This window comes from Ranitomeya imitator, chromosome 1 (genome assembly GCF_032444005.1).
Source record: "Ranitomeya imitator isolate aRanImi1 chromosome 1, aRanImi1.pri, whole genome shotgun sequence".
Taxonomy (NCBI): domain Eukaryota; kingdom Metazoa; phylum Chordata; class Amphibia; order Anura; family Dendrobatidae; genus Ranitomeya; species Ranitomeya imitator.
In genome coordinates, this window is record NC_091282.1 from 32,985,448 (window position 1) to 33,012,287 (window position 26,840).

A 26,840-nucleotide genomic window follows, 5' to 3' on the forward strand; every position below is an offset into this window, starting at 1 on the left:
CCGCAAAATGACATGCTGCTTTTTTTTTTACCACGATGCGTTTTTTTCATGGAAAAAAAACGCATCATGTGTACAAAACATGCAGAATGCATTCTAAATGATGGGATGCATAATGTATGCGTTTTTAATGAGTTTTTATAGCGTTTTTAGCGCAAAAAAACCTGAACGTGTGCACATAGCCTAAATGTGAATGAGTATGAGTCAATGCCAGGACAATCTGGTTGTGTGACGCCACGGAGTAACCCGATCTCCGGGGAGGAGCAGCAGATCCCTGCCCACAGATCTAGTGGTGCTGAGCTGCTCCCCGCCAGGCTGACTCCAGTCACTAGATCCGCACGTCGCCTGCTGGAGCTCTGACCCTACAGGGGTGAACAATAACCAGTGACCCGAGCGAGGGAATGAGTCAGGTCGCTGCTGTGCTTTGTCCCGGGGCGAGCTTGCAAGCCATCTGCTATTCTGCGTTCACCGCGCCGTAGCGTCCAAAACCGCCGTCGCCAAACTTCGCTTTCCCCATCGGTCTGAATAGGTCGGTATGAGAAGCCAGCAAACTTCTATAATCAGAGAGAATGTTTTCTACCCAGAGATAAAACCTCATTGCCACGACTCCGGACCGTCAGACAAGAACGACGGGGAAAAAGTCGCCATGTGCATCGGCGCCGCCGCCGGACGACGGCAGCCCGCATCCGACCGGCCGCAAGTTGGGAGCGTGAAAAATGCGGTGTGCCAACCGGAGAGCCAAGGCGACGGTCCAAGAGGTGAGTGCGCCGACCCGGGATCCATAACCAAACACTTCCCATTGTTTCACTTTTCGATAATTCTATCGGAACATTTTTACTTTTTCTTTTTTGTATCAAAATATTTTTACTTTTTGTTTGTTTTGTATCTAAACATTTAGACTTTGTTTTTTGTATCAAAACTTTTGACTTTTTGCTTTTTGTATAGAATGTACGAAGTTCTTTTGTTTAGAATTTATGTTTACTAATCTATGTTTACTTTTACTTTTTGTTTTTTTTGTATAGAAACATTTTGTCTTTCTGTCTTTTTTTTTATGTTTCTGTTTCTGTTTTTTTGTATCGAAGCATTTAGACTTTGTTTTTTTTGTATCAAAACTTTTCAACTTTTTTTGTATCGATGCATTTTGTCTTTCTGATTTTTTTTTTATGTATCCAACTATTTAAACTTTTTGTATCTAAATAGTTAAACTTTTTGGTTTTGTATCAAAATATTTTGAAAATATTGATGCAAAATTTCAAACCGTTTCAAAGATTCGAGTATCGCTAAAATATAGGAATGAAGGGTAGAACGTCACAGCGGTCTCCCGATGATGTGGTGATTATGTTAATATTTGCATTAAATGTCGAATTTTACAGGACTGAACTTGAATAAAATAATGTATACAGTTTACATAGGCCTGGTATTGTGGAACTATAAGTCCCAGCTAACCATAACTGCATAAAGTAAGGGGCGAGTTGTATTTACTGCGTCAATCCATTTTTGTATGGTAGAACTACAGATTCCAGCATGTCATGTCAACGTAAACAAGCAGTAACTGGGGTGGAACTAAAAATCTTGGCATATTTTGTGGTCATTTAAAGGGGAAATGCACCTAGATATATTATATATTGGGACCTCAGAAAAGGGCCCCTGTGCAAGAGCAGTATACGGGCCCCTGTGCAAGAGCAGTATACGGGCCCCTGTGCAAGAACAGTATATGGCCCCTGTGCCATGAACAGTATATAGGCCCCTGTGCAAGAACAGTATACGGGCCCCTGTGCAAGAGCAGTATACGGCCCCTGTGCAAGAACAGTATACGGGCCCCTGTGCAAGAACAGTATACGGGCCCCTGTGCAAGAACAGTATACGGCCCCTGTGCAAGAACAGTATATGGGCCCCTGTGCAAGAGCAGTATACGGCCCCTGTGCAAGAACAGTATACGGGCCCCTGTGCAAGAACAGTATACGGGCCCCTGTGCAAGAACAGTATACGGGCCCCTGTGCAAGAGCAGTATATGGGCCCCTGTGCAAGAACAGTATACGGGCCCCTGTGCAAGAGCAGTATACGGCCCCTGTGCAAGAACAGTATACGGGCCCCTGTGCAAGAACAGTATACGGGCCCCTGTGCAAGAACAGTATACGGCCCCTGTGCAAGAACAGTATATGGGCCCCTGTGCAAGAACAGTATATGGGCCCCTGTGCAAGAGCAGTATACGGGCCCCTGTGCAAGAACAGTATACGGGCCCCTGTGCAAGAACAGTATACGGGCCCCTGTGCAAGAACAGTATACGTGCCCCTGTGCAAGAACAGTATATGGGCCCCTGTGCAAGAACAGTATATGGGCCCCTGTGCAAGAGCAGTATACGGGCCCCTGTGCAAGAGCAGTATATGGGCCCCTGTGCAAGAACAGTATATGGGCCCCTGTGCAAGAGCAGTATACGGGCCCCTGTGCAAGAGCAGTATACGGGCCCCTGTGCAAGAACAGTATATGGGCCCCTGTGCAAGAACAGTATATGGGCCCCTGTGCAAGAACAGTATACGGGCCCCTGTGCAAGAACAGTATATAGGCCCCTGTGCAAGAACAGTATACGGGCCCCTGTGCAAGAACAGTATACGGGCCCCTGTGCAAGAACAGTATATGGGCCCCTGTGCAAGAACAGTGTATGGGCCCCTGTGCAAGAGCAGTATACGGGCCCCTGTGCAAGAACAGTATATGGGCCCCTGTGCAAGAACAGTATACGGCCCCTGTGCAAGAACAGTATATGGGCCCCTGTGCAAGAACAGTATATGGGCCCCTGTGCAAGAGCAGTATACGGGCCCCTGTGCAAGAGCAGTATACGGGCCCCTGTGCAAGAACAGTATACGGGCCCCTGTGCAAGAACAGTATATGGGCCCCTGTGCAAGAACAGTATACGGGCCCCTGTGCAAGAACAGTATATAGGCCCCTGTGCAAGAACAGTATACGGGCCCCTGTGCAAGAACAGTATACGGGCCCCTGTGCAAGAACAGTATACGGGCCCCTGTGCAAGAACAGTGTATGGGCCCCTGTGCAAGAGCAGTATACGGGCCCCTGTGCAAGAACAGTATATAGGTCCCTGTGCAAGAACAGTATACAGGCCCCTGTGCAAGAGCAGTATACAGGCCCCTGTGCAAGAGCAGTATACGGGCCCCTGTGCAAGAGCAGTATACGGGCCCCTGTGCAAGAGCAGTATACAGGCCCCTGTGCAAGAACAGTATACGGGCCCCTGTGCAAGAGCAGTATACGGGCCCCTGTGCAAGAACAGTATACGGGTCCCTGTGCAAGAGCAGTATACAGGCCCCTGTGCAAGAACAGTATACGGGCCCCTGTGCAAGAGCAGTATACGGGCCCCTGTGCAAGAACAGTATACGGGCCCCTGTGCAAGAACAGTATACGGGCCCCTGTGCAAGAACAGTATACGGGCCCCTGTGCAAGAGCAGTATACGGGCCCCTGTGCAAGAATAGTATACGGGTCCCTGTGCAAGAATAATATGCAGGCCCTTTGCAGTCCAATAACTCATCATAATGCCCCCTTCCACCTGCCCTGGAGCTGGTAGTGGCCCCCCGGCCTCTAGGGCCAATGTGCCGCTGCAATGATACGTCCGCCCCTCTCTGGGCCCCCGTACATGAAATCATTGCGCCTCCCCCTCCAGCAGCCTAAAAACTTTTCTGGTTGATTGTAACAATGTATGAAGTTTCCAGGCAGTAACAATATATGAAGTTTCCAGGCTGCGTTTGGCCCTTGTGGGCTGTGTTTGGCCCTAGTAGGCCGCGGGGCCCCGGCACGGACTGCCCATCGAGGTTGTGCTCCTAGACTCCCTTCCTCCAGGAGGTAAAAGAATAAAGAAATGAAACTTGTAGAACAGGAAAGAAGGGGGAAACTTCAGAGCATTTCTGCAGCGTTGACCTATAGGAGAAGGAATGCGAGAACTTTGGTGGCATGTGAAGTATGTATCCTGAACGTGGCAACAACGTCCGATGCTGATACATTTCCCATAAACGTAGACAATAGGAAGCGGAAAAGCACAAAATCCCTTAAAGAGGCCGGGCGCGTTTTCTCCGGTTGATTCATCGCCGGGCGGTGCTCTACTAATCACACATAGATGTTAACGAGCTGATGGATCGGCCATGATTGCAGGGACCAGAAGTGCCGTCAGGAGCCATTAGGTGGGGGTGATCGGAGGTCATTGTTTTAGCACCAGGGGCCCAATCTGCGCCTAAAGGGCATTCTTGGCAAATAAGAAAATCTTTCAAGGGCTTCTCAAAAGTTGCATTGTCCACATTAATACAAGAGAGCTTCTGTGTTGGCCGAGGTGTAACTGTAAGCCCCGGGGCCCAGTGCAAAATCTATAGCATCATGTGCTGTACTGGAGCCTCCTGATGTGGCGGAGCGGCCCCCGGGGCCGGATACCTCTGTGTGCAATCAGAGCACACGTAGAAATCTGTACGATCCGGCATATATTGCCCCCTATATAGCGCTCACTGTCTGCAGGCCGCCTGCCCTAATACCGGCACTGTCTGTGCCTCCTGTGCGCGGCCTGGTGGCTCCTGGGACTGCTGAGGACTGTCCTGTGCCCCATGGTATGTGACAGATCTCCCCCATGTATTGTAAAGGGGTAATATAGGCTGCTGCTCACTCAGATAAATAGGTGAGATGATCACATTGACTCTTTGCTCTCTGTCTCAGCTCCCTGCAGCAGCTCTCTGCACAACTCTGTCTCAGCTCTTTTTTCTTTTTCTTTTTTTTACATAGTTGTTACATATTCCGCAGCACTTTACAGTTTGCACACATTATCATCGCTGTCCCCGATGGGGCTCACAATCTACATTCCCTATCAGTATGTCTTTGGAATGTGGGAGGAAACCAGAGTTCCCGGGGGAAACCCACGCAAACACGGGGAGAACATACAAACTCCTTGCAGATGTTGTTCAAGGTGGGATTAGAACCGAGGACTCCAGCGCTGCAAGGCTGCTGTGCTAACCACTGCGCCACCGTGCTGCCCAGCTCTCTTTCTCAACTCTCTGAGGCAACTCTGTCTCAGCTCTCTGCATCAGCTCTCTGTCTCAGCTCTCTCTCTCGGCTCTGTCTGAGCTCTCTGCATCAGCTCTCTGTCTGAGCTCTCTGCATCAGCTCTCTGTCTGAGCTCTCCGCAGCAGCTATCTGCAACAGCTCTCTGCATCAGCTCTCTGTCTCATTTCCCTGCAGCAACTCTCCATTACTGCTCTCTGCAGCAGCTCTCTGTCACTGCTCTCTGCAGCTGCTCTGTCTCTGCTCTCTGCAGCTGTTCTGTCTCAGCTCTCTGCAGCAGCGCTCTGTCTCTGCTCTCTGCAGCAGCTTTCTGTCTCAGCTCTCTGCAGCAGCTCTCTCAGCTCTCTGCAACAGCTCTGTCTCAGCTTTCTGTCTCAGCTTTGTCACTGCTCTCTGCAGCAACTCTCTCACTGCTCTCTGCAGCAGCTCTCGTTAGCAGCTCCCTGCTGCATCTGTCTCAGCTCTCTGCTGCAGCTGTCTCCTCTCTCTGTAGCAGCTCTTTTAGCTCTGCAGAAGCTCTCTGCTCTGCAGAAGCTCTCCATCTCAGCTTTCTGCAGAAGCTTTCTGTCTCAGCTCTCTGCAGCAGCGCTCAGTCTCTGCTCTGTGCAGCATCTTTCTGTCTCAGCTCTCTGTAGCAGCTCTCTGCAACAGCTCTTTTAGCTCTGCAGAAGCTCTCTGTCTCAGCTCTCTGACACTGCTCTCTGCAGCAGCTCTGTCTCTGCTCTCTATAGCTCTCTGCAGCAACTCTCAGCTCTCTGCAGCATCTCAGCTCTCTGCAGAATCTGTCATCTCTCTGCAGCAGCTTTTTCAGCTCTGCAGCGCTCTCTGCTATGCAGAAGCTCTCTGTCCCAGCTCTCTGCAGCAGCTTTCTGTCTCAGCTCTCTGCAACAGCTCTGTCTCAGCCCTTTGCATCAGCTCTCTGTCTCAGCTCTCTGCAGCAGCACTCTATCTCAGCTCTCTGCAGCAGCTCTGTCTCAGCTCTCTGCAGCAGCTCTGTCTCAGCTCTCTGCAGCAGCTGTCTCAGCTCTCTGCACAAGCTCTGTCTCAGCTCTCTGCAGAAACTCTGTCTCAGCTCTCTGTCTCAGCTCTCTGCAGCAGCTTTCTGTCTCAGCTCTCTGCAGCAGCTTTGTCTCAGCTCTCTGCAGCAGCTGTCTCAGCTCTCTGCAGAAGCTCTCTGTCTCAGCTCTCTGCAGCAGCTCTGTCTCAGCTCACTGCAGAAGCTCTGTCTCAGCTCTCTGCAGAAACTCTGTCTCAGCTCTCTGTCTCAGCTCTCTGCAGCAGCTTTCTGTCTCAGCTCTCTGCAGCAGCTTTGTCTCAGCTCTCTGCAGCAGCTGTCTCAGCTCTCTGCAGAAGCTCTCTGTCTCAGCTCTCTGCAGCAGCTCTGTCTCGGCTCACTGCAGAAGCTCTGTCTCAGCTCTCTATCTCAGCTCTCTGCAGCAGCTTTCTGTCTCAGCTCTCTGCAGCAGCTTTCTGTCTCAGCTCTCTGCAGCAGCTTTCTGTCTCAGCTCTCTACAGCAGCTCTGTCTCAGCTCTCTGCAGAAGCTCTCTATCTCAGCTCTCTGCAGCAGCACTCTGTCTCAGCTCTCTACAGCAGCTCTCTGTCTCTCTGCAGTAGCTCTCCATCTCAGCTCTCTGCAGCAACTCTGCCACAGCTCTCTGCAGCAGCTCTGTCTCAGCCATCTGCAGCAGCTCTCTGTCCCTGCAGCAGCTCTCTGTCTCTGCTCTCTGTCTCTGTAGCAGCTCTCTGTCTCTGCTCTCTGTTTCTGTCTCTGCTCTCTGTCTCTGCTCTCTGTCTCAGGTCTCTGTCTCGGCTCTCTGCAGAAGCTCTCAGTCTCAGCTCTCTGCAGAAGCCCTCTGTCTCAGCTCTCTGCAGCAGCTCTTTGTCTCAGCCATCTGCAGCAGCTCTCTGTCTCTGCAGCAGCTCTCTGTCTCTGCTCTCTGTTTCTGTCTCTGCTCTCTGTCTCAGGTCTCTGTGTCGGCTCTTTGCAGAAGCTCTCAGTCTCAGCTCTCTGCAGAAGCCCTCTGTCTCAGCTCTCTGCAGCAGCTCTTTGTCTCAGATCTCTACAGCAGCTCTCTGCAGCAGCTCTCTGCAGCAGCTCTCTCAGATCTTTGTAGCATCTCTCTGACTCAGATATCTGCAGCAGCTCTCTGTCTGAGATATCTGTAGCAGTTCTCTGTCTCAGATCTCTGCAGCAGCTCGCTTTCAGATCTCTGCAACAGCTCTCTGTCTCAGATCTCTGCAGTAGCTCTCTGTCTCAGATCTCTGCAGCAGCTCTCTTCAGAAGCTCTCTTTCAGCTCTTTACAGCAGCTCTTTGTCTCAGCTCTCTGCAGCAGCTCTCTGTCTCGGCTCTGTGCAGCAGCTCTCTGTAGCATCTCTGTAAGCTATCTCTGCTCTGCAGAACCTCTCTCTGCTCTGTGCAGCAGCTCTTTCTGCTCTGCAGCAGTTCTGTCTCAGCTCTCTGCAGCAGTTCTGTCTCAGCTCTCTGCAGCAGTTCTGTCTCAACTCACTGCAGCAGTTCTGTCTCAGCTCTTTGCAGCAGTTCTGTCTCAGCTCTTTGCAGCAGTTCTGTCTCAGCTCTTTGCAGCAGTTCTGTCTCAGCTCTCTGCAGCTGCTCTGTCTCAGCTCTCTGCAGCAGCTCTCTGCTGTAGCCTGCTGCCACAACTGTAATATTTCATCACAACATCTATGTCTCAGATCACTACAATTAGCTACATAGCACTCCAATGTAGCTTTACCAAAGATACTCTCTGCAGTATCTCTCTGCTGCAACTCTCTGCTCTTGTCCATAGAAGTACAAGAAAAGTGCCTGAATCACGAGCAGCCGCCGAGCTCATAACAATGCTCAATTCCACCTACTTTGGTGGTGAAATGGGCCCTCCTACCTCCTGGGCCCCTGTGTGGCCACACAGGTTGCACCAATGATATGTCCACCCCAGGCCTGTACTTGGGTGTTTCTGTGACTCCCATAGACTTAAATGGGAAACCATGACCCTATCTCTTCATTTAGTCTCCCCCTGTATGCAGCTGGCGGCCTCCTTGCTTTGCAGTATGGAGGTTGGGGGACCACTCTTTTTATATTTATCCAATTTAAATGGCAGATATCATCAGAAAATTACTCATTCTTTAAATCAGGTTTTTACGTTACTTGCATTTTTACAAAAATTGTTTTTTTTTTACATATCTTGTTAATTATTTAAAAAAATTATTAATCTTGCAATTTTTATTCTGGCCACTGAGACCTTTTAAGATTTATCATCCTGTCCATTCAGAAACAGTTTTCAGCAGGCTCATTATCATCAGTGGCAGGATTACAGAGATGTCTATAGACAACTGATAACACAGGATCACAATAAGAGTTGTCACAGTTCACCTTCTCCCTTTAAAATTATTATTGCACACTCGCATTAAATGCTTCAATAAAAAAGTTAGGTTCAGGGTTGACCATTGTGGCTAATGTACATGTAGTGTTTCCTGAAACAACAGGAAGTTAGAGTGTAAAAAGGCCCCAGTGGCCATGGTGAGAATTGCAGGATTTCCATTTTTTATCTATATATATAATTGTCTAAGGGGTACTTCCCTCTGTCTGTCTCGGAAATCCCGTGTCGCTGATTGGTCTCGCCAGCTGCCTGTCCTGGCGAGACCAGCATCAATAGTAAAACGATCTAATTTTAAAAATAATAATAATAATAATAAAAAAAAATGTTATGCTCACCCTCCGACGTCACCCTGTCCTCGGCAGTGCAAGCGGCAGGTTCCGGTTCCAAAGATGCTATGAAAGAAGGACCTTCCATGACGTCACGGTCATGTGACCACAACGTCATCACAGGTCCTACGCTCATACCAACCCTGGGACCGGAAGCTGCCGTGTGCACCGCACACAGGTGCCAGGACTACAAGGGCTCCCTCGGAAGGTGAGTATATGTTTATTTTTTTATTTTAAGTCTTTTTTAACCACGTATATAGTGCCCACATTGCTATACTGTATACTACATGGGCTGTGTTACATACTGCGTGGGCTGCGTTATATACTACATGGCTGCTATATACTACGTGGGCATTGTTATATACTATGTGGGCAATGTTATATACTGCGTGGGCTGCGTTATATACTACATGGCTGCTATATACTGTGTGGGCAGTGTTATATACTGTGTGGGCTGTGTTATATACTACATGGCTGCTATATACTACGTGGCCAGTGTTATATACTATGTGGGCAATGTTATATACTGCGTGGGCTGCGTTATATACTACATGGCTACTATATACTACGTGGGCAGTGTTATATACTATGTGGGCAGTGTTATATACTGTGTGGGCAGTGTTATATACTGTATGGGCTGTGTTATATACTACGTGGGCTGTGTTATATACTGCATGGCTGCTATATACTACATGGCCAGTGTTATATACTATGTGAGCAATGTTATATACTGCGTGGGCTGTGTTATATACTGTTTGGCCTGTGTTATATACTGCTTGGCCACTGTTATATACTGCGTGGCCTGTATTAACGCATCGGGTATTCAAGAATATGTCATGGCCTGTGCTATATACTATGTGGCTGCTATATACATACATATTCTAGAATACCCGATGCGTTAGAAACGGGCCACCATCTAGTTTTTAATATTGATTGTGCTTTGAAAAAAAAATGCCAAAAATTAAAAAAAGAATATCTATTTAACAGAAAAACCTGATATAAACAATAGGTCATTTTCTGATGATAGCTTCCCTATAAGGGTGCTGCTGTATAGACTCTCCCCCGGGTGCTGCTGTGTAGACTCGCCTCTGGGTGCTGCTGTATAGACTCATGCCTGGTGCTGCTGTATAGACTCACGCCTGGTGCTGCTGTATAGACTCACGCCTGGTGCTGCTGTATAGACTCACGCCTGGTGCTGCTGTATAGACTCACGCCTGGTGCTGCTGTATAGACTCACGCCTGGTGCTGCTGTATAAACTCGGCCCTGGGTGCTGCTGTATAGACTCGAGACTGGGTGCTGCTGTATAGGCTCGCGACTGGGTGCTGCTGTATAGACTCGGCAATGGGTGCTGCTGTATAGACTCGCGCCTGGGTGCTTCTGTATAAACTCGCACCTGGGTACTGCTGTATAGATTCGCCCCTGGGTGCTGCTGTATAGACTCGCTCCTGGGTGCTGTGCTGTATAGACTTGGCCCTGGGTGCTGCTGTATAGACTCGCGCCTGGGTGCTGCTGTATAGACTCGCGCCTGGGTGCTGCTGTATAGACTCGCTCCTGGGTGCTATGCTGTATAGACTCGGCCCTGGGTGCTGCTGTATAGATTCGTGCCTGGGTGCTATGCTGTATAGAATCGGCCCTGGGTGCTGCTGTATAGACTCGCGCCTGGGTACTGCTGTATAGACTCACGCCTGGGTGCTTCTGTATAGACTCGTGCCTGGGTACTGTTGTATAGACTCGCGCCTAGGTGCTGCTCTATAGACTTGCGCCTGGGTGCTGCTGTATAGACTTGCGCCTGGGTGCTGCTGTATAGACTTGGCCCTGGATGCTGCTGTATAGACTTGGCCCTGGGTGCTTCTGTATAGACTCGCGCCTGGGTGCTGCTGTATAGACTCGCGCCTGGGTGCTTCTGTATAGACTCGCGCCTGGGTGCTGCTGTATAGACTCGCGCCTGGGTGCTGCTGTATAGACTCGCGCCTGGGTGCTGCTGTATAGACTCGCGCCTGGGTGCTGCTGTATAGACTCGCGCCTGGGTGCTGCTGTATAGACTCGCGCCTGGGTGCTGCTGTATAGACTCGCGCCTGGGTGCTGCTGTATAGACTCGCGCCTGGGTGCTGCTGTATAGACTCGCGCCTGGGTGCTGCTGTATAGACTCGCGCCTGGGTGCTGCTGTATAGACTCGCGCCTGGGTGCTGCTGTATAGACTCGCGCCTGGGTGCTGCTGTATAGACTCGCGCCTGGGTGCTGCTGTATAGACTCGCGCCTGGGTGCTGCTGTATAGACTTGGCCCTGGATGCTGCTGTATAGACTTGGCCCTGGGTGCTTCTGTATAGACTCGCGCCTGGGTGCTGCTGTATAGACTCGCGCCTGGGTGCTTCTGTATAGACTCGCGCCTGGGTGCTGCTGTATAGACTCGCGCCTGGGTGCTGCTGTATAGACTCGCGCCTGGGTGCTGCTGTATAGACTCGCGCCTGGGTGCTGCTGTATAGACTCGCGCCTGGGTGCTGCTGTATAGACTCGCGCCTGGGTGCTGCTGTATAGACTCGCGCCTGGGTGCTGCTGTATAGACTCGCGCCTGGGTGCTGCTGTATAGACTCGCGCCTGGGTGCTGCTGTATAGACTCGCGCCTGGGTGCTGCTGTATAGACTCGCGCCTGGGTGCTGCTGTATAGACTCGCGCCTGGGTGCTGCTGTATAGACTCGCGCCTGGGTGCTGCTGTATAGACTCGCGCCTGGGTGCTGCTGTATAGACTCGCGCCTGGGTGCTGCTGTATAGACTCGCGCCTGGGTGCTGCTGTATAGACTCGCGCCTGGGTGCTGCTGTATAGACTCGCGCCTGGGTGCTGCTGTATAGACTCGCGCCTGGGTGCTGCTGTATAGACTTGGCCCTGGATGCTGCTGTGTAGACTTGGCCCTGGGTGCTTCTGTATAGACTCGCGCCTGGGTGCTGCTGTATAGACTCGCGCCTGGGTGCTGCTGTATAGACTCGCGCCTGGGTGCTGCTGTATAGACTCGCGCCTGGGTGCTGCTGTATAGACTCGCGCCTGGGTGCTGCTGTATAGACTCGCGCCTGGGTGCTGCTGTATAGACTCGCGCCTGGGTGCTGCTGTATAGACTCGCGCCTGGGTGCTGCTGTATAGACTCGCGCCTGGGTGCTGCTGTATAGACTCGCGCCTGGGTGCTGCTGTATAGACTCGCGCCTGGGTGCTGCTGTATAGACTCGCGCCTGGGTGCTGCTGTATAGGCGCCGTTGGGTGCATCATGTGCTGAAATGTTCCCTTTTCCAATTCGATCACACATAAGCTATCCGAAGGAGAATGACACATCTCCATAGAATTGGGTGTACGCAGTAGAAATTTCATGCAACGCTGCCCTGTAGCTAGTTGTAAAATTAAAGTAGATGCTGGAGGCGCCCAGACCCATGAGATGACCTTTGCAGGTGTGCACTAAATGATGTCATCTGGGATCATCAGGACAATGTGGCTCTGTCCAATCTTATCGCCCTCCCCAGGTGTAGAGCTGGAGGCGCCTCAGAAAACCTGCTGCAACCACTGAGAACCAGTTGTCAGTGTTATCACCAGGCTGTGACTGAAGGCGTTTGGTTACAGCAACAGCTGACCGGTGACGTCTGCGCACATCTCATTAACCTACATGGAATTAAATTACAAGGTCACCGGCGAGGCCTCTGATACACTTTCCTGCTATATCTCGGGTTACTTTAGGTTTGTTTTCACTTACAGTTCCTCCTGAGATTGTCTGGGGTTAGGAAAAAAAAAAAGGAATTTTCTATTGCTATTTTATACAGAAACAGCGCCACTATTGACTATAGGTTATGACTGGAATTGCAACTTAGACAATGCTCTGTGACTCAAGACTGATACAATGTATCCAGTGCGGACAATGCTCTGTGACCCCAGACTGATACAATGTATCCAGTGCGGACAATGCTCTGTGACTCCAGACTGATACAATGTATCCAGTGCAGACAATGCTCTGTGACTCCAGACTGATACAATGTATCCAGTACAGACAATGCTCTGTGATTCCAGACTGATACAATGTATCCAGTGCGGACAATGCTCTGTGACTCCAGACTGATACAATGTATCCAGTACAGACAATGCTCTGTGACTACAGACTGATACAATGTATCCAGTGCAGACAATGCTCTGTGACTCCAGACTGATACAATGTATCCAGTGCAGACAATGCTCTGTGACTCCAGACTGATACAATGTATCCAGTGGGGACAATGCTCTGTGACCCCAGACTGATACAATGTATCCAGTGCAGACAATGCTCTGTGACTCCAGACTGATACAATGTATCCAGTGCAGACAATGCTCTGTGACTCCAGACTGATACAATGTATCCAGTGCAGACAATGCTCTGTGACTCCAGACTGATACAATGTATCCAGTGCAGACAATGCTCTGTGACTCCAGACTGATACAATGTATCCAGTACAGACAATGCTCTGTGACTCCAGACGGATACAATGTATCCAGTGCGGACAATGCTCTGTGACTCCAGACTGATACAATGTATCCAGTGCGGACAATGCTCTGTGACTCCAGACTGATACAATGTATCCAGTGCGGACAATGTTCTGTGACTCCAGACTGATACAATGTATCCAGTGCAGACAATGCTCTGTGACTCCAGACTGATACAATGTATCCAGTACAGACAATGCTCTGTGACTCCAGACTGATACAATGTATCCAGTGCAGACAATGCTCTGTGACCCCAGACTGATACAATGTATCCAGTGCGGACAATGCTCTGTGACTCCAGACTGATACAATGTATCCAGTACAGACAATGCTCTGTGACCCCAGACTGATACAATGTATCCAGTACAGACAATGCTCTGTGACTCCAGACTGATACAATGTATCAAGTGCAGACAATGCTCTGTGACTCCAGACTGATACAATGTATCCAGTACAGACAATGCTCTGTGACCCCAGACTGATACAATGTATCCAGTACAGACAATGCTCTGTGACCCCAGACTGATACAATGTATCAAGTGCAGACAATGCTCTGTGACTCCAGACTGATACAATGTATCCAGTACAGACAATGCTCTGTGACCCCAGACTGATACAATGTATCCAGTACAGACAATGCTCTGTGACCCCCAGACTGATACAATGTATCCAGTACAGACAATGCTCTGTGACCCCCAGACTGATACAATGTATCCAGTGCAGACAATGCTCTGTGACCCCCAGACTGATACAATGTATCCAGTGCAGACAATGCTCTGTGACTCCAGACTGATACAATGTATCCAGTACAGACAATGCTCTGTGACTCCAGACTGATACAATGTATCCAGTGCGGACAATGCTCTGTGACTCCAGACTGATACAATGTATCCAGTGCAGACAATGCTCTGTGACTCCAGACTGATACAATGTATCCAGTACGGACAATGCTCTGTGACTCCAGACTGATACAATGTATCCAGTACGGACAATGCTCTGTGACTCCAGACTGATACAATGTATCCAGTACAGACAATGCTCTGTGACTCCAGACTGATACAATGTATCCAGTGCGGACAATGCTCTGTGACTCCAGACTGATACAATGTATCCAGTGCAGACAATGCTCTGTGACCCCAGACTGATACAATGTATCCAGTGCAGACAATGCTCTGTGACTCCAGACTGATACAATGTATCCAGTGCAGACAATGCTATGTGACTCCAGACTGATACAATGTATCCAGTACAGACAATGCTCTGTGACTCCAGACTGATACAATGTATCCAGTGCAGACAATGCTCTGTGACTCCAGACTGATACAATGTATCCAGTGCGGACAATGCTCTGTGACTCCAGACTGATACAATGTATCCAGTGCAGACAATGCTCTGTGACTCCAGACTGATACAATGTATCCAGTACAGACAATGCTCTGTGACTCCAGACTGATACAATGTATCCAGTGCAGACAATGCTCTGTGACTCCAGACTGATACAATGTATCCAGTACAGACAATGCTCTGTGACCCCAGACTGATACAATGTATCCAGTACGGACAATGCTCTGTGACTCCAGACTGATACAATGTATCCAGTACGGACAATGCTCTGTGACTCCAGACTGATACAATGTATCCAGTACGGACAATGCTCTGTGACTCCAGACTGATACAATGTATCCAGTACAGACAATGCTCTGTGACTCCAGACTGATACAATGTATCCAGTACGGACAATGCTCTGTGACTCCAGACTGATACAATGTATCCAGTACGGACAATGCTCTGTGACTCCAGACTGATACAATGTATCCAGTACAGACAATGCTCTGTGACTCCAGACTGATACAATGTATCCAGTGCGGACAATGCTCTGTGACTCCAGACTGATACAATGTATCCAGTGCAGACAATGCTCTGTGACCCCAGACTGATACAATGTATCCAGTGCAGACAATGCTATGTGACTCCAGACTGATACAATGTATCCAGTACAGACAATGCTCTGTGACTCCAGACTGATACAATGTATCCAGTGCAGACAATGCTCTGTGACTCCAGACTGATACAATGTATCCAGTACGGACAATGCTCTGTGACTCCAGACTGATACAATATATCCAGTGCAGACAATGCTCTGTGACTCCAGACTGATACAATGTATCTAGTGCAGACAATGCTCTGTGACTCCAGACTGATACAATGTATCCAGTGCAGACAATGCTCTGTGACTCCAGACTGATACAATATATCCAGTGCAGACAATGCTCTGTGACTCCAGACTGATACAATGTATCCAGTGCAGACAATGCTCTGTGACTCCAGACTGATACAATGTATCCAGTACAGACAATGCTCTGTGACTCCAGACTGATACAATATATCCAGTGCAGACAATGCTCTGTGACTCCAGACTGATACAATGTATCCAGTGCAGACAATGCTCTGTGACTCCAGACTGATACAATGTATCCAGTACAGACAATGCTCTGTGACTCCAGACTGATACAATATATCCAGTGCAGACAATGCTCTGTGACTCCAGACTGATACAATGTATCCAGTACGGACAATGCTCTGTGACTCCAGACTGATACAATGTATCCAGTACAGACAATGCTCTGTGACTCCAGACTGATACAATGTATCCAGTGCGGACAATGCTCTGTGACTCCAGACTGATACAATGTATCCAGTGCAGACAATGCTCTGTGACTCCAGACTGATACAATGTATCCAGTGCAGACAATGCTATGTGACTCCAGACTGATACAATGTATCCAGTACAGACAATGCTCTGTGACTCCAGACTGATACAATGTATCCAGTGCAGACAATGCTCTGTGACTCCAGACTGATACAATGTATCCAGTGCGGACAATGCTCTGTGACTCCAGACTGATACAATGTATCCAGTGCAGACAATGCTCTGTGACTCCAGACTGATACAATGTATCCAGTACAGACAATGCTCTGTGACTCCAGACTGATACAATGTATCCAGTGCAGACAATGCTCTGTGACTCCAGACTGATACAATGTATCCAGTGCAGACAATGCTCCGTAACTCCAGACTGATACAATGTATCCAGTGCAGACAATGCTCTGTGACTCCAGACTGATACAATGTCTCAGCTTTAGGAAGGTTGGTTCATTGTTATTTGCTCCTCTATGTAAACATTTACTTTTTGATTTCTTTTGCTGAGTGAATATTTGTTTTTTTCTCACTGTTTTACCCCTTTGTTTTGCATTTACTCTGGGGTTAGATTTGCTGAAATGATCACAGGCCGCCATTGTCTGTTCATCAAGGGCCCGACTTGTGTGACTCCCACTGATCTCTAGAGCGCAGGGTGTTGGTTTGTTTTAGGATGGGGACATGGACGGCCATTGACTGTAACAGACTGAGGCTGAGCTGCAAATGTTGCCACAATGTCATATCAGTGCCGCTCCTATTACTGGTCTCCTCTTATGGGGCAGAGGGCTCCGACTCCATAACTTACTGTAAAAAAAATAAATAAAAATCAACTGCGAATGATATTTTTTCCTGTGTTTCTACTTTAGTGCTATTACTTGGGCGCGTTATGGTGATATTTGGATGCCTTTGCATTACTCGGGCACTGCGTGGATCTTTTCCTTGTGCACTATATGGTGGTATTAACTTTTTACTGCTGTGCCAGTGGCTGAAAAGAAGATTAGGTGTTTGGATACGGATACATAATGGCGATTTTGTGCGCGAGCGATCGCCGCCGGGCGTCAGCTGATTCTGACAGCTGACACCCGGCACTCAGTGCAGGAGCAGTGCCCGCACCACTCCCGGCACTTTAACCCCCTAAATACTGCAATTGCAACATTTAGCAGGCAGACAGAGAGATGAAGCTCCCTCTGCACTCCGATCGGCGCCCCACAGCATCATCACGGGGGGCCAGTCGTTTTCGTGGCGACCCGATGTCATACAGGTCAACAGTCACTAGCAAGTTACTTAGAACATCCTCAGTGTATGATCTAACGTGTCAGTGCAGCGCAGACAGATCTAATGCGTTGCAATGCCCCACAACTGGCATCAGACCATCAGACTACGGAAAGTGAAATTCCCATGGAAGGGCTTAGTAAAAAAAAAAATAAAAAATGGCAAACTATTTTTTTTAAAAATCACAAAATAATTATTGCTCCAATAAATAAATATTTTTATAAAGAAAAAAAAAGTACACATATTTGTTATCGCCACATCTGCAATGACCCGACCTATAAAACTGTCTAACCAGTTATTCTTCAGTGAACATTTAAAAAATAAAATTGAGCCAAAAAATAATGCTTTTTCATTCTACCACCGAACAAAAAGAGGAATAAAATACAATCAAAAAGACAAATGTTTTTAAAAAAGCAATAGCTGCAAAACGACATCTTGTCCCGCAAAAAAACAAGCCGCCATGCAGCTCAATCAGCGGAAAATAAAAAAAAGTTATAGCTGTCAGAATAAAGCGATGCAAAAATAATTATTTTTTTCCATAAAATGGTTATTGCATAAAACTATTTAAATGTGGTATCCGGGGTGAGGAGGAATATAGGAGGGTGGTGTCGGAGAGGTGAGGAGGAATATAGGAGGGTGGTGTCGGAGGGGTGAGAAGGAATATAGGAGGGTGGTGTCGGAGGGGTGAGAAGGAATATAGGAGGGTGGTGTCGGAGGGGTGAGGAGGAATATAGGAAGGTGGTGTCGGAGAGGTGAGGAGGAATATAGGAGGGTGGTGTCGGAGGGGTGAGAAGGAATATAGGAGGGTGGTGTCGGAGGGGTGAGGAGGAATATAGGAAGGTGGTGTCGGAGAGGTGAGGAGGAATATAGGAGGGTGGTGTCGGAGGGGTGAGAAGGAATATAGGAGGGTGGTGTCGGAGGGGTGAGGAGGAATATAGGAAGGTGGTGTCGGAGAGGTGAGGAGGAATATAGGAGGGTGGTGTCGGAGAGGTGAGGAGGAATATAGGAGGGTGGTGTCGGAGGGGTGAGGAGGAATATAGGAGGGTGGTGTCGGAGGGGTGAGGAGGAATATAGGAGGGTGATGTCGGAGGGGTGAGGAGGAATATAGAAGGGTGGTGTCGGAGAGGTGAGGAGGAATATAGGAAGGTGGTGTTGGAGAGGTGAGGAGAAATATAGGAGGGTGGTGTCGGAGGGGTGAGGAGGAATATAGGAGGGTGGTGTCGGAGGGGTGAGGAGGAATATAGGAGTGTGGTGTTGGAGGGGTGAGGAGGAATATAGGAGGGTGGTGTCGGAGGGGTGAGGAGGAATATAAGAGTGTGGTGTCGAAGGGGAGAGGAAGAATATAGGAGGGTGGTGTCGGAGGGGTGAGGAGGAATATAGGAGGGTGGTGTTGGAGAGGTGAGGAGGAATATAGGAAGGTGGTGTCGGAGGGGTGAGGAGGAATATAGGAGGGTGGTGTTGGAGAGGTGAGGAGGAATATAGGAGGGTGGTGTCGGAGGGGTGAGGAGGAATATAGGAGGGTGGTGTCGGAGGGGTGAGGAGGAATATAGGAGGGTGGTGTCGGAGGGGTGAGGAGGAATATAGGAGGATGGTGTCGGAGGGGTGAGGAGGAATATAGGAGGGTGATGTCGGAGGGGTGAGGAGGAATATAGGAGGATGGTGTAGGAGGGGTGAGGAGGAATATAGGAGGGTGGTGTCGGAGGGGTGAGGAGGATTATAGGAGGATGGTGTCAGAGGGGTGAGGAGGAATATAGGAGGGTGATGTCGGAGGGGTGAGGAGGAATATAGAAGGGTGGTGTCGGAGGGGTGAGGAGGAATATAGGAGGGTGGTGTCGGAGGGGTGAGGAGGAATATAGGAGGGTGGTGTCGGAGGGGTGAGGAGGAATATAGGAGGGTGATGTCGGAGGGGTGAGGAGGAATATAGAAGGGTGGTGTCGGAGAGGTGAGGAGGAATATTGGAGGGTGGTGTAGGAGGGGTGAGGAGGAATATAGGAAGGTGATGTCAGAGGGGTGAGGAGGAATATAGGAGGATGGTGTAGGAGGGGTGAGGAGGAATATAGGAGGGTGGTGTCGGAGGGGTGAGGAGGATTATAGGAGGATGGTGTCAAAGGGGTGAGGAGGAATATAGGAGGGTGATGTCGGAGGGGTGAGGAGGAATATAGAAGGGTGGTGTCGGAGGGGTGAGGAGGAATATAGGAGGGTGGTGTCGGAGGGGTGAGGAGGAATATAGGAGGGTGGTGTCGGAGGGGTGAGGAGGAATATAGGAGGGTGATGTCGGAGGGGTGAGGAGGAATATAGAAGGGTGGTGTCGGAGAGGTGAGGAGGAATATTGGAGGGTGGTGTAGGAGGGGTGAGGAGGAATATAGGAGTGTGGTGTAGGAGGGGTGAGGAGGAATATAAGAGTGTGGTGTCGGAGGGGTGAGGAGGATTATAGGAGGATGGTGTCGGAGGGGTGAGGAGGAATATAGGAGGGTGGTGTCGGAGGGGTGAGGAGGAATATAGGAGGGTGGTGTAGGAGAGGTGAGGAGGAATATAGGAGGGTGGTGTAGGAGAGGTGAGGAGGAATATAGGAGGGTGGTGTCGGAGGTGTGAAGAGGAATATAGGAGGGTGGTGTAGGAGAGGTGAGGAGGAATATATGAGGGTGGTTGTCTGGTGAGGTGAGGAGGAATATAGGAGGGTGGTTTAGGAGAGGTGAGGAGGAATATAGGAGGGTGGTGTCGGAGGGGTGAGGAGGATTATAGGAGGGTGGTGTCGGAGAGGTGAGGAGAAATATAGGAGGGTGGTGTCGGAGAAGTGAGGAGGAATATAGGAGGGTGATGTCGGAGGGGTGAGGAGGAATATAGGAGGGTGGTGTAGGAGAGGTGAGGAGGAATATAGGAGGGTGGTGTCGGAGGGGTGAGGAGGAATATAGGAGGGTGGTGTCGGAGAGGTGAGGAGGAATATAGGAGGGTGGTGTCGGAGGGGTGAGGAGGAATATAGGAAGGTGGTGTCGGAGAGGTGAGGAGGCATATAGGAGGGTGATGTCGGAGGGGTGAGGAGGAATATAGGAGGGTGGTGTAGGAGAGGTGAGGAGGAATATAGGAGGGTGGTGTCGGAGAGGTGAGGAGGAATATAGGAGGGTGGTGTCGGAGGGGTGAGGAGGAATACAGGAGGGTGGTGTCGGAGGGGTGAGGAGGAATATAGGAGGGTGGTGTCGGAGGGGTGAGGAGGAATATAGGAGGGTGGTGTCGGAGGGGTGAGGAGGAATACAGGAGGGTGGTTTAGGAGAGGTGAGGAGGAATATAGGAGGGTGGTGTAGGAGAGGTGAGGAGGAATATAGGAGGGTGGTTTAGGAGAGGTGAGGAGGAATATAGGAGGGTGGTGTCGGAGAGGTGAGGAGGAATATAGGAGGGTGGTGTCGGAGAGGTGAGGAGGAATATAGGAGGGTGGTGTCGGAGAGGTGAGGAGGAATATAGGAGGGTGGTGTAGGAGAGGTGAGGAGGAATATATGAGGGTGGTTGTCTGGTGAGGTGAGGAGGAATATAGGAGGGTGGTTTAGGAGAGGTGAGGAGGAATATAGGAGGGTGGTGTCGGAGGGGTGAGGAGGATTATAGGAGGGTGGTGTCGGAGAGGTGAGGAGAAATATAGGAGGGTGGTGTCGGAGAAGTGAGGAGGAATATAGGAGGGTGATGTCGGAGGGGTGAGGAGGAATATAGGAGGGTGGTGTAGGAGAGGTGAGGAGGAATATAGGAGGGTGGTGTCGGAGGGGTGAGGAGGAATATAGGAGGGTGGTGTCGGAGAGGTGAGGAGGAATATAGGAGGGTGGTGTCGGAGGGGTGAGGAGGAATATAGGAAGGTGGTGTCGGAGAGGTGAGGAGGAATATAGGAGGGTGATGTCGGAGGGGTGAGGAGGAATATAGGAGGGTGGTGTAGGAGAGGTGAGGAGGAATATAGGAGGGTGGTGTCGGAGAGGTGAGGAGGAATATAGGAGGGTGGTGTCGGAGGGGTGAGGAGGAATACAGGAGGGTGGTGTCGGAGGGGTGAGGAGGAATATAGGAGGGTGGTGTCGGAGGGGTGAGGAGGAATATAGGAGGGTGGTGTCGGAGGGGTGAGGAGGAATACAGGAGGGTGGTTTAGGAGAGGTGAGGAGGAATATAGGAGGGTGGTGTAGGAGAGGTGAGGAGGAATATAGGAGGGTGGTTTAGGAGAGGTGAGGAGGAATATAGGAGGGTGGTGTCGGAGAGGTGAGGAGGAATATAGGAGGGTGGTGTCGGAGAGGTGAGGAGGAATATAGGAGGGTGGTGTCGGAGAGGTGAGGAGGAATATAGGAGGGTGGTGTCGGAGAAGTGAGGAGGAATATAGGAGGGTGGTGTCGGAGAAGTGAGGAGGAATATAGGAGGGTGGTGTCGGAGAGGTGAGGAGGAATATAGGAGGGTGGTGTCGGAGGTGTGAGGATGAATATAGGAGGGTGGTGTCGGAGAAGTGAGGAGGAATATAGGAGGGTGGTGTTGGAGAGGTGAGGAGGAATATAGGAAGGTGGTGTCGGAGGGGTGAGGAGGAATATAGGAAGGCGGTGTATACCGCGGCTGAGGTGCCTGCACCCTAGCTTCACAAGATTAAGACCATAATACCACGCAGTTACTATCTTCCAAATCCTCGATAAATACGGGCGTACTAGGAACTATCCCCACCGATATCCTAATTCACTACCTAATATAGTACGTCACTGATGAAGGTCAAACGTGACCAGAACGTTTGTGAAGCGTACAACAATAAATCATCACGTCATTAAGTTGAGCGCAAGGTTTAATTTCTACAATGGAAGCTAAGGTCATATATTGTGTGCAGCAAAATGTTAGAAATGTTCTACCAGTCCGTATTGGCGAGTGCCATCTTTTTCGTCATCATATGGCGGGGAGGTCATGTGCGGGTGTCTGATGTCAATAAGTTCCTGAGGAAGGCAAGCTCCGCTGCTGGCCACCATCTTGCCACTTTTGAGGATGGAGGACAGAATTCAGAAGTGTTTGGCGATAATGCACAATAACTCGCGCCCGTTATATCAGCCGTTCATGAGACCGGAGCGGTGGGAGAAGGAAAGATGCAGGAAATTGTTTGTGCTGACTGTGAGGGGAACATACAAGAACGACCGACGTGTGAAATTCGCCAACAGTGATGAGCGAGCGGCTCGGATATAGTGTGATCTGAGCATGCTCAGGCGTTGTCCGAGTGTCTTCGGCGTGCCCGAGAGTCCCCGTGGCTGCATGTCTCGCAAGTTAGACAGCCCAACACATGCAGGGATCTCTTCCTTGTGCACAGCATGGTTGACACGTCTGAGAGTTTTGCAGGCTAGGGTCGCAGTGCTCCCCTTCTCTATCAGTCTTTCCTTACTTTGCCGAGTCTAGAACGTGTGTAGCTAGATTGTGGTGACCCCATAAAATCAGTGGTGATGAGCGTCACCCATGTTCTGTACGGACCCCCATGTAGTGCTGTTTGTATATGTTACCAATGTGATTTCTTGCAGTCACCACTAGGAGGAGCCCTAGGCTTGCTCCTTAACGTAGTCTGCACTAAGCTCAGAAGCTCCCTCTAGTGGTGGCGGTAGGAATACTAAGTTTTATCATCTTTGTATAATAAAATGTAGCATTATACTGCGGTAAGGTTGATCGTGCATATGTGCAGAAGCAGTAAGTGCTTCTCTTTTAGTGGTATAGTTTCGCTCCTTATTGGTTCCCGTATTATGACAGCTAGAAATAATTTGCTTGTGATAACGCTTTCTCGCCTTCCTCTTGACGCTGGTAATAGCTTAGAACGACAGATTATTGTACTTATTAGAACTTACGTGCCCACATTTATAATTCACTGCATTTGATAAAACAAGTGCTAATTAGATGCAGCATTGGTAAAAATGAAGTCCGAACTGATTCCAGTGCAGAGATGTAACCGCTGGGCCGAGGAGGGAATGAAAAGGTTAATAAGCGACGGTATTGTGTATCTTACTAAACTGTACGGTTACAGCTGGCACCGATCCGGGCAGGAATACGGGGATATCAGGGGACGATATGTGCTTGGCCCGGCACCAGTACCTCCGTGCTACGATTACTACAAGCCCATGCGATCATATCCAATAATAAATAATGTGAATGATTCTGTTCCGTCCTAAGAGGAGGCTGGCATCTCTTCTATCTGGACCCCGAGGATAACGGGGGTCCTCAAAATAGTTGTTCATCAATTTGGTATAGGTGTAGACTCTCTTCTGAAGTCCAAGTCCTCATTCCCATAAAACCGAACACTCGTTTTTTCCCTCCAGTGCGGTAGAAACGTTGGCACAAAACAGACATCCGATCCCTAAGATTTTTATGGGATTATTCCGAGCATCAATTTGGGTGCTGAACCTTTCTCCCGTTAACAGTGCAGACAGACATGAGAGATTCCTGCTGTCCTGTTTCTCCATAGAGTGCATGATCAGGAGGATATTATCAGCAATACTGAGCAGTGTAGCTGTGAATCCAGCAATGAGGGGGAAATCAGCATTTAAAGAGGACCTGACACCAGCTCAAAATTGACCAGTTGGTACTCTTATTTAATTCCCACCACTGCCCTGAATATTACATTTTTTTAGACCTGACATATGGCTCCAGAGAGCCAGTTTATCTATCTCTAATCTTTATGGTCTTTACAAGGAGACGTGGCTCACAGGATCCTCTGGGGCGTGTCTTTAGGCTGCTTTGCTTTTTTACTGTGAGTCACATCCCCTTGGAAAATTTATAAAAAACTGGCACAAAATTAAAAGGGCCCATATCTGATTTAAAAAGTAAAAAAAGAAAATAAGATAATACTCAGGGTAATAGCAGACATAAGATGAGAGGAAAAACTGAACACTTTTGACCAGGTGACAAATCTTCTTTAATAGGAGGTTGCAGCATTCATGACATAATACTGAATTACTGAGCAGTGTAGCTGTGAATCCAGCTTTGGTTGCAATAAAACACATACCATCAGGCACTACGCCTGTGTGTCTGTGCTTCTCTTTCACTCTGCGCCTTCCTCCTTCTCCTGCTCTCTTTTTTCATAGATTTGCACAAACAACTTAACTCTTGATCCCTCAGTGACCTGGCAGCCTATCTTATTTAGATTAAGCAGGACAGATTCTAGCAGTATTTCACAATCGTGAGTTCAGAAGAAAAAAAAGCAGATTTTTCTTATAAGGTATATTGCAAAGTTTCCAATGTCTACTTCTACTGTAGATTTATGGAAAGTTTCTTGTAAGGACAGTAACAACTCAATGTGAACTGAGCTGTATTAAGCTTATGCAGCCCATAGAAGTCAATATACACATACAGTTGTGCTCAAACGTTTTCATACCCCGGCAGAATTTTTGCTTTCTTGGCCTTTTTTCAGAGAATATAAATGATAACACCAACATTTATCTCCACTCATGGCTAGTGGTTGGGTGAAGCCATTTATTGTGAAACTACTGTGTTTTCTCTTTTTAAACCATAATGACAACACAAAACATCCAAATGACCCTGATCAAAAGTTCACATACCCCATATGTTAATACCGTGTATTGCCCCCTCTAACATCGATGACAGCTTGAAGTCTTTTGTGGTAGTTGTGGATGAGGTTCTTTATTTTCTCAGATGGTAAAGCTGCCCACTCTTTTTGGCAATAAGCCTCCAGTTCCTGTAAATTCCTGGGCTGTCTAGCATGAACTGCGTGCTTGAGATCTCCCCAGAGTGGCTCAATGATATTGAGGTCAGGAGACTGAGATGGCCACTCCAGAACCTTCACTTTGTTCTGCTGTAGCCAATGACAGGTCGACTTGGCCTTGTGTTTTGGATCGTTGTCATGTTGGAACGTCCAAGTATTTACCATGAGCGGCTGATGGGTGCAAACTTGCCTCCAGTATTTGCTGATAACGTGCTGCATTCATCTTTCCTTCAACTTTGACCAAGTTTCCTGTGCCTTTGTAGCTGGCACATCCCCAAAACATCAGCGATCCACCTCCATGCTTTACAGTAGGAATGGTGTTCCTTTCATCATAGGCCTTGTTGACCTCTCTCCAAATGTAACGTTTATGGTTGTGGCCAAAAAGTTCAGTTTTGGTCTCATCAATCCAAATTACCTTGTTCCAGAAGTTTTGAGGCTGGTCTCTGGGCTGTTTTGCGTATTGTAGGTGAGATACTTTGTGGTATTTGGGCAGTAATGGCTTTCTTCAAGTGCCTCCTTAATGTGCATCTTGAAACAGCCACACCGCTAGAGAGTCCAGTATTTAACAGTCCATGAAACGAAGAAAAAAAAGTGCACTTACCCGTGTATGTAAAAAGTCACAACTTTATTCGGACAACATTACAGTAAATTTCAGGGAGAGTGTAGAAAAAATGCGGACAACGATCGTTTCGTGCCTCAGCACTTCAACGGGTCCAAACACTGAGAGGAAATAGGGTGGGTCTATATCAGCATAAGCTGAAAGGTGCTGCCCCTCCTATTACTCCTCCTGTCGACAAAAAAAAAAAAAAAAAAAAAGGGTGACAAAAATAACAGAGTCTAGCCTAATAACAGCAGTGCGGAGGTTCATTGTTTCCTTTGGTCGTTTGAGTCCAGTATTTAAGTTTATGTTATTTGTGGGGTTTTCTTTGCATCTTTGCAATTTTCCTGGCAGTTGTGGACGACATTTTTGTTGGTCTATCCGACTGTGTTTTTTTTTACAACGACCCTGATTTTCCATTTGTTAATCACAGGTTGAACGCTGCTGACTGGCATTATCAATTCCTTGGATATCTTTTTGTATCCCTTTCCTGTTTTATACAGTTCAACTAATTTTTCCCGTAGATCCATTGACAATTCTGACAAAGTCTGTCTGGATTCCAGAAACTCACTCAGCTTGTAATCAGTGTGTGCATAAAAGCAAACAGGTCACAGGTGAGGATGTTACCTTTAGTAGCCAGTCAACCCCATTTGTGTCAACTTCTGTGCATGTTATCAGGCCAAAATCACCAGGGTATGTGAACTTTTAATCAGGGATATTTGGATGTTTTAGGTTGTCATTGTGATTTAAAAAAAGAACACACAGTAGTTTGACAATAAATGGCTTCACCCAACCACTAACCATGAGTGGAGAAAAAGTTTTGGTGTTATCATTCAAATTCTCTGAAAAAAAAAGGCCAAGAAAGCAAAAATTCTGCTGGGGTATGTAAACTTTTGAGCACAACTGTATGTAGATTGGCTTTTCCTGCAGCAGAGGCCTCTCGCCAGTCATCTGAAACTTGCTGGTCGTGCAGGTATCTTCTCTCATTAACCTACTGGTGGGATTCTTCTGGTCGGCACTTTAGAATGAATGATTACTCTGTACGGGTGAAGAGCCGGCGTTCGCAGTCCGTGTCCTCCCTGGGGCTCTGCAGGATAATCCTGTGTATTCTGTATCTCTATATTGGGACAATTTTGTTATGAAAGAAATCAGTTGTGTTTATGTAACTAACTTGTATCTACTCTGTTGTTCTAAAGGAAAACTCCAACTACACATTACAGTTGTTAATTGCAATAATCACCAAGTATTGTTCAGCACTTCTGCATTTAACAGGCTTTACTTATAGGAACTGATCCTGTATAGGAGCTACCTCCTGTATTATACTCCAGAGCTGTACTCACTATTCT

At 48.4% G+C, this 26,840-nt stretch overlaps 1 protein-coding gene across 2 annotated transcripts in view; it reads left to right on the forward strand.

The window, feature by feature from the left end:
- Positions 1 to 309: 309 nt before the first annotated feature.
- Positions 310 to 26,840, forward strand: part of RANBP3L (RAN binding protein 3 like) — a 58,843-nt gene continuing 32,312 nt past the window's right edge. Inside the window, exon 1 of one of the 2 annotated variants that reach the window (XM_069745949.1) lies at positions 310 to 755. In XM_069745949.1, the coding sequence (XP_069602050.1) occupies positions 533 to 755 (223 nt within the window). In that variant the 5' untranslated portion in view covers positions 310 to 532. The remainder of the gene's footprint in view (positions 756 to 26,840) is intronic. The other variant, XR_011317540.1, reaches the window with a different exon arrangement.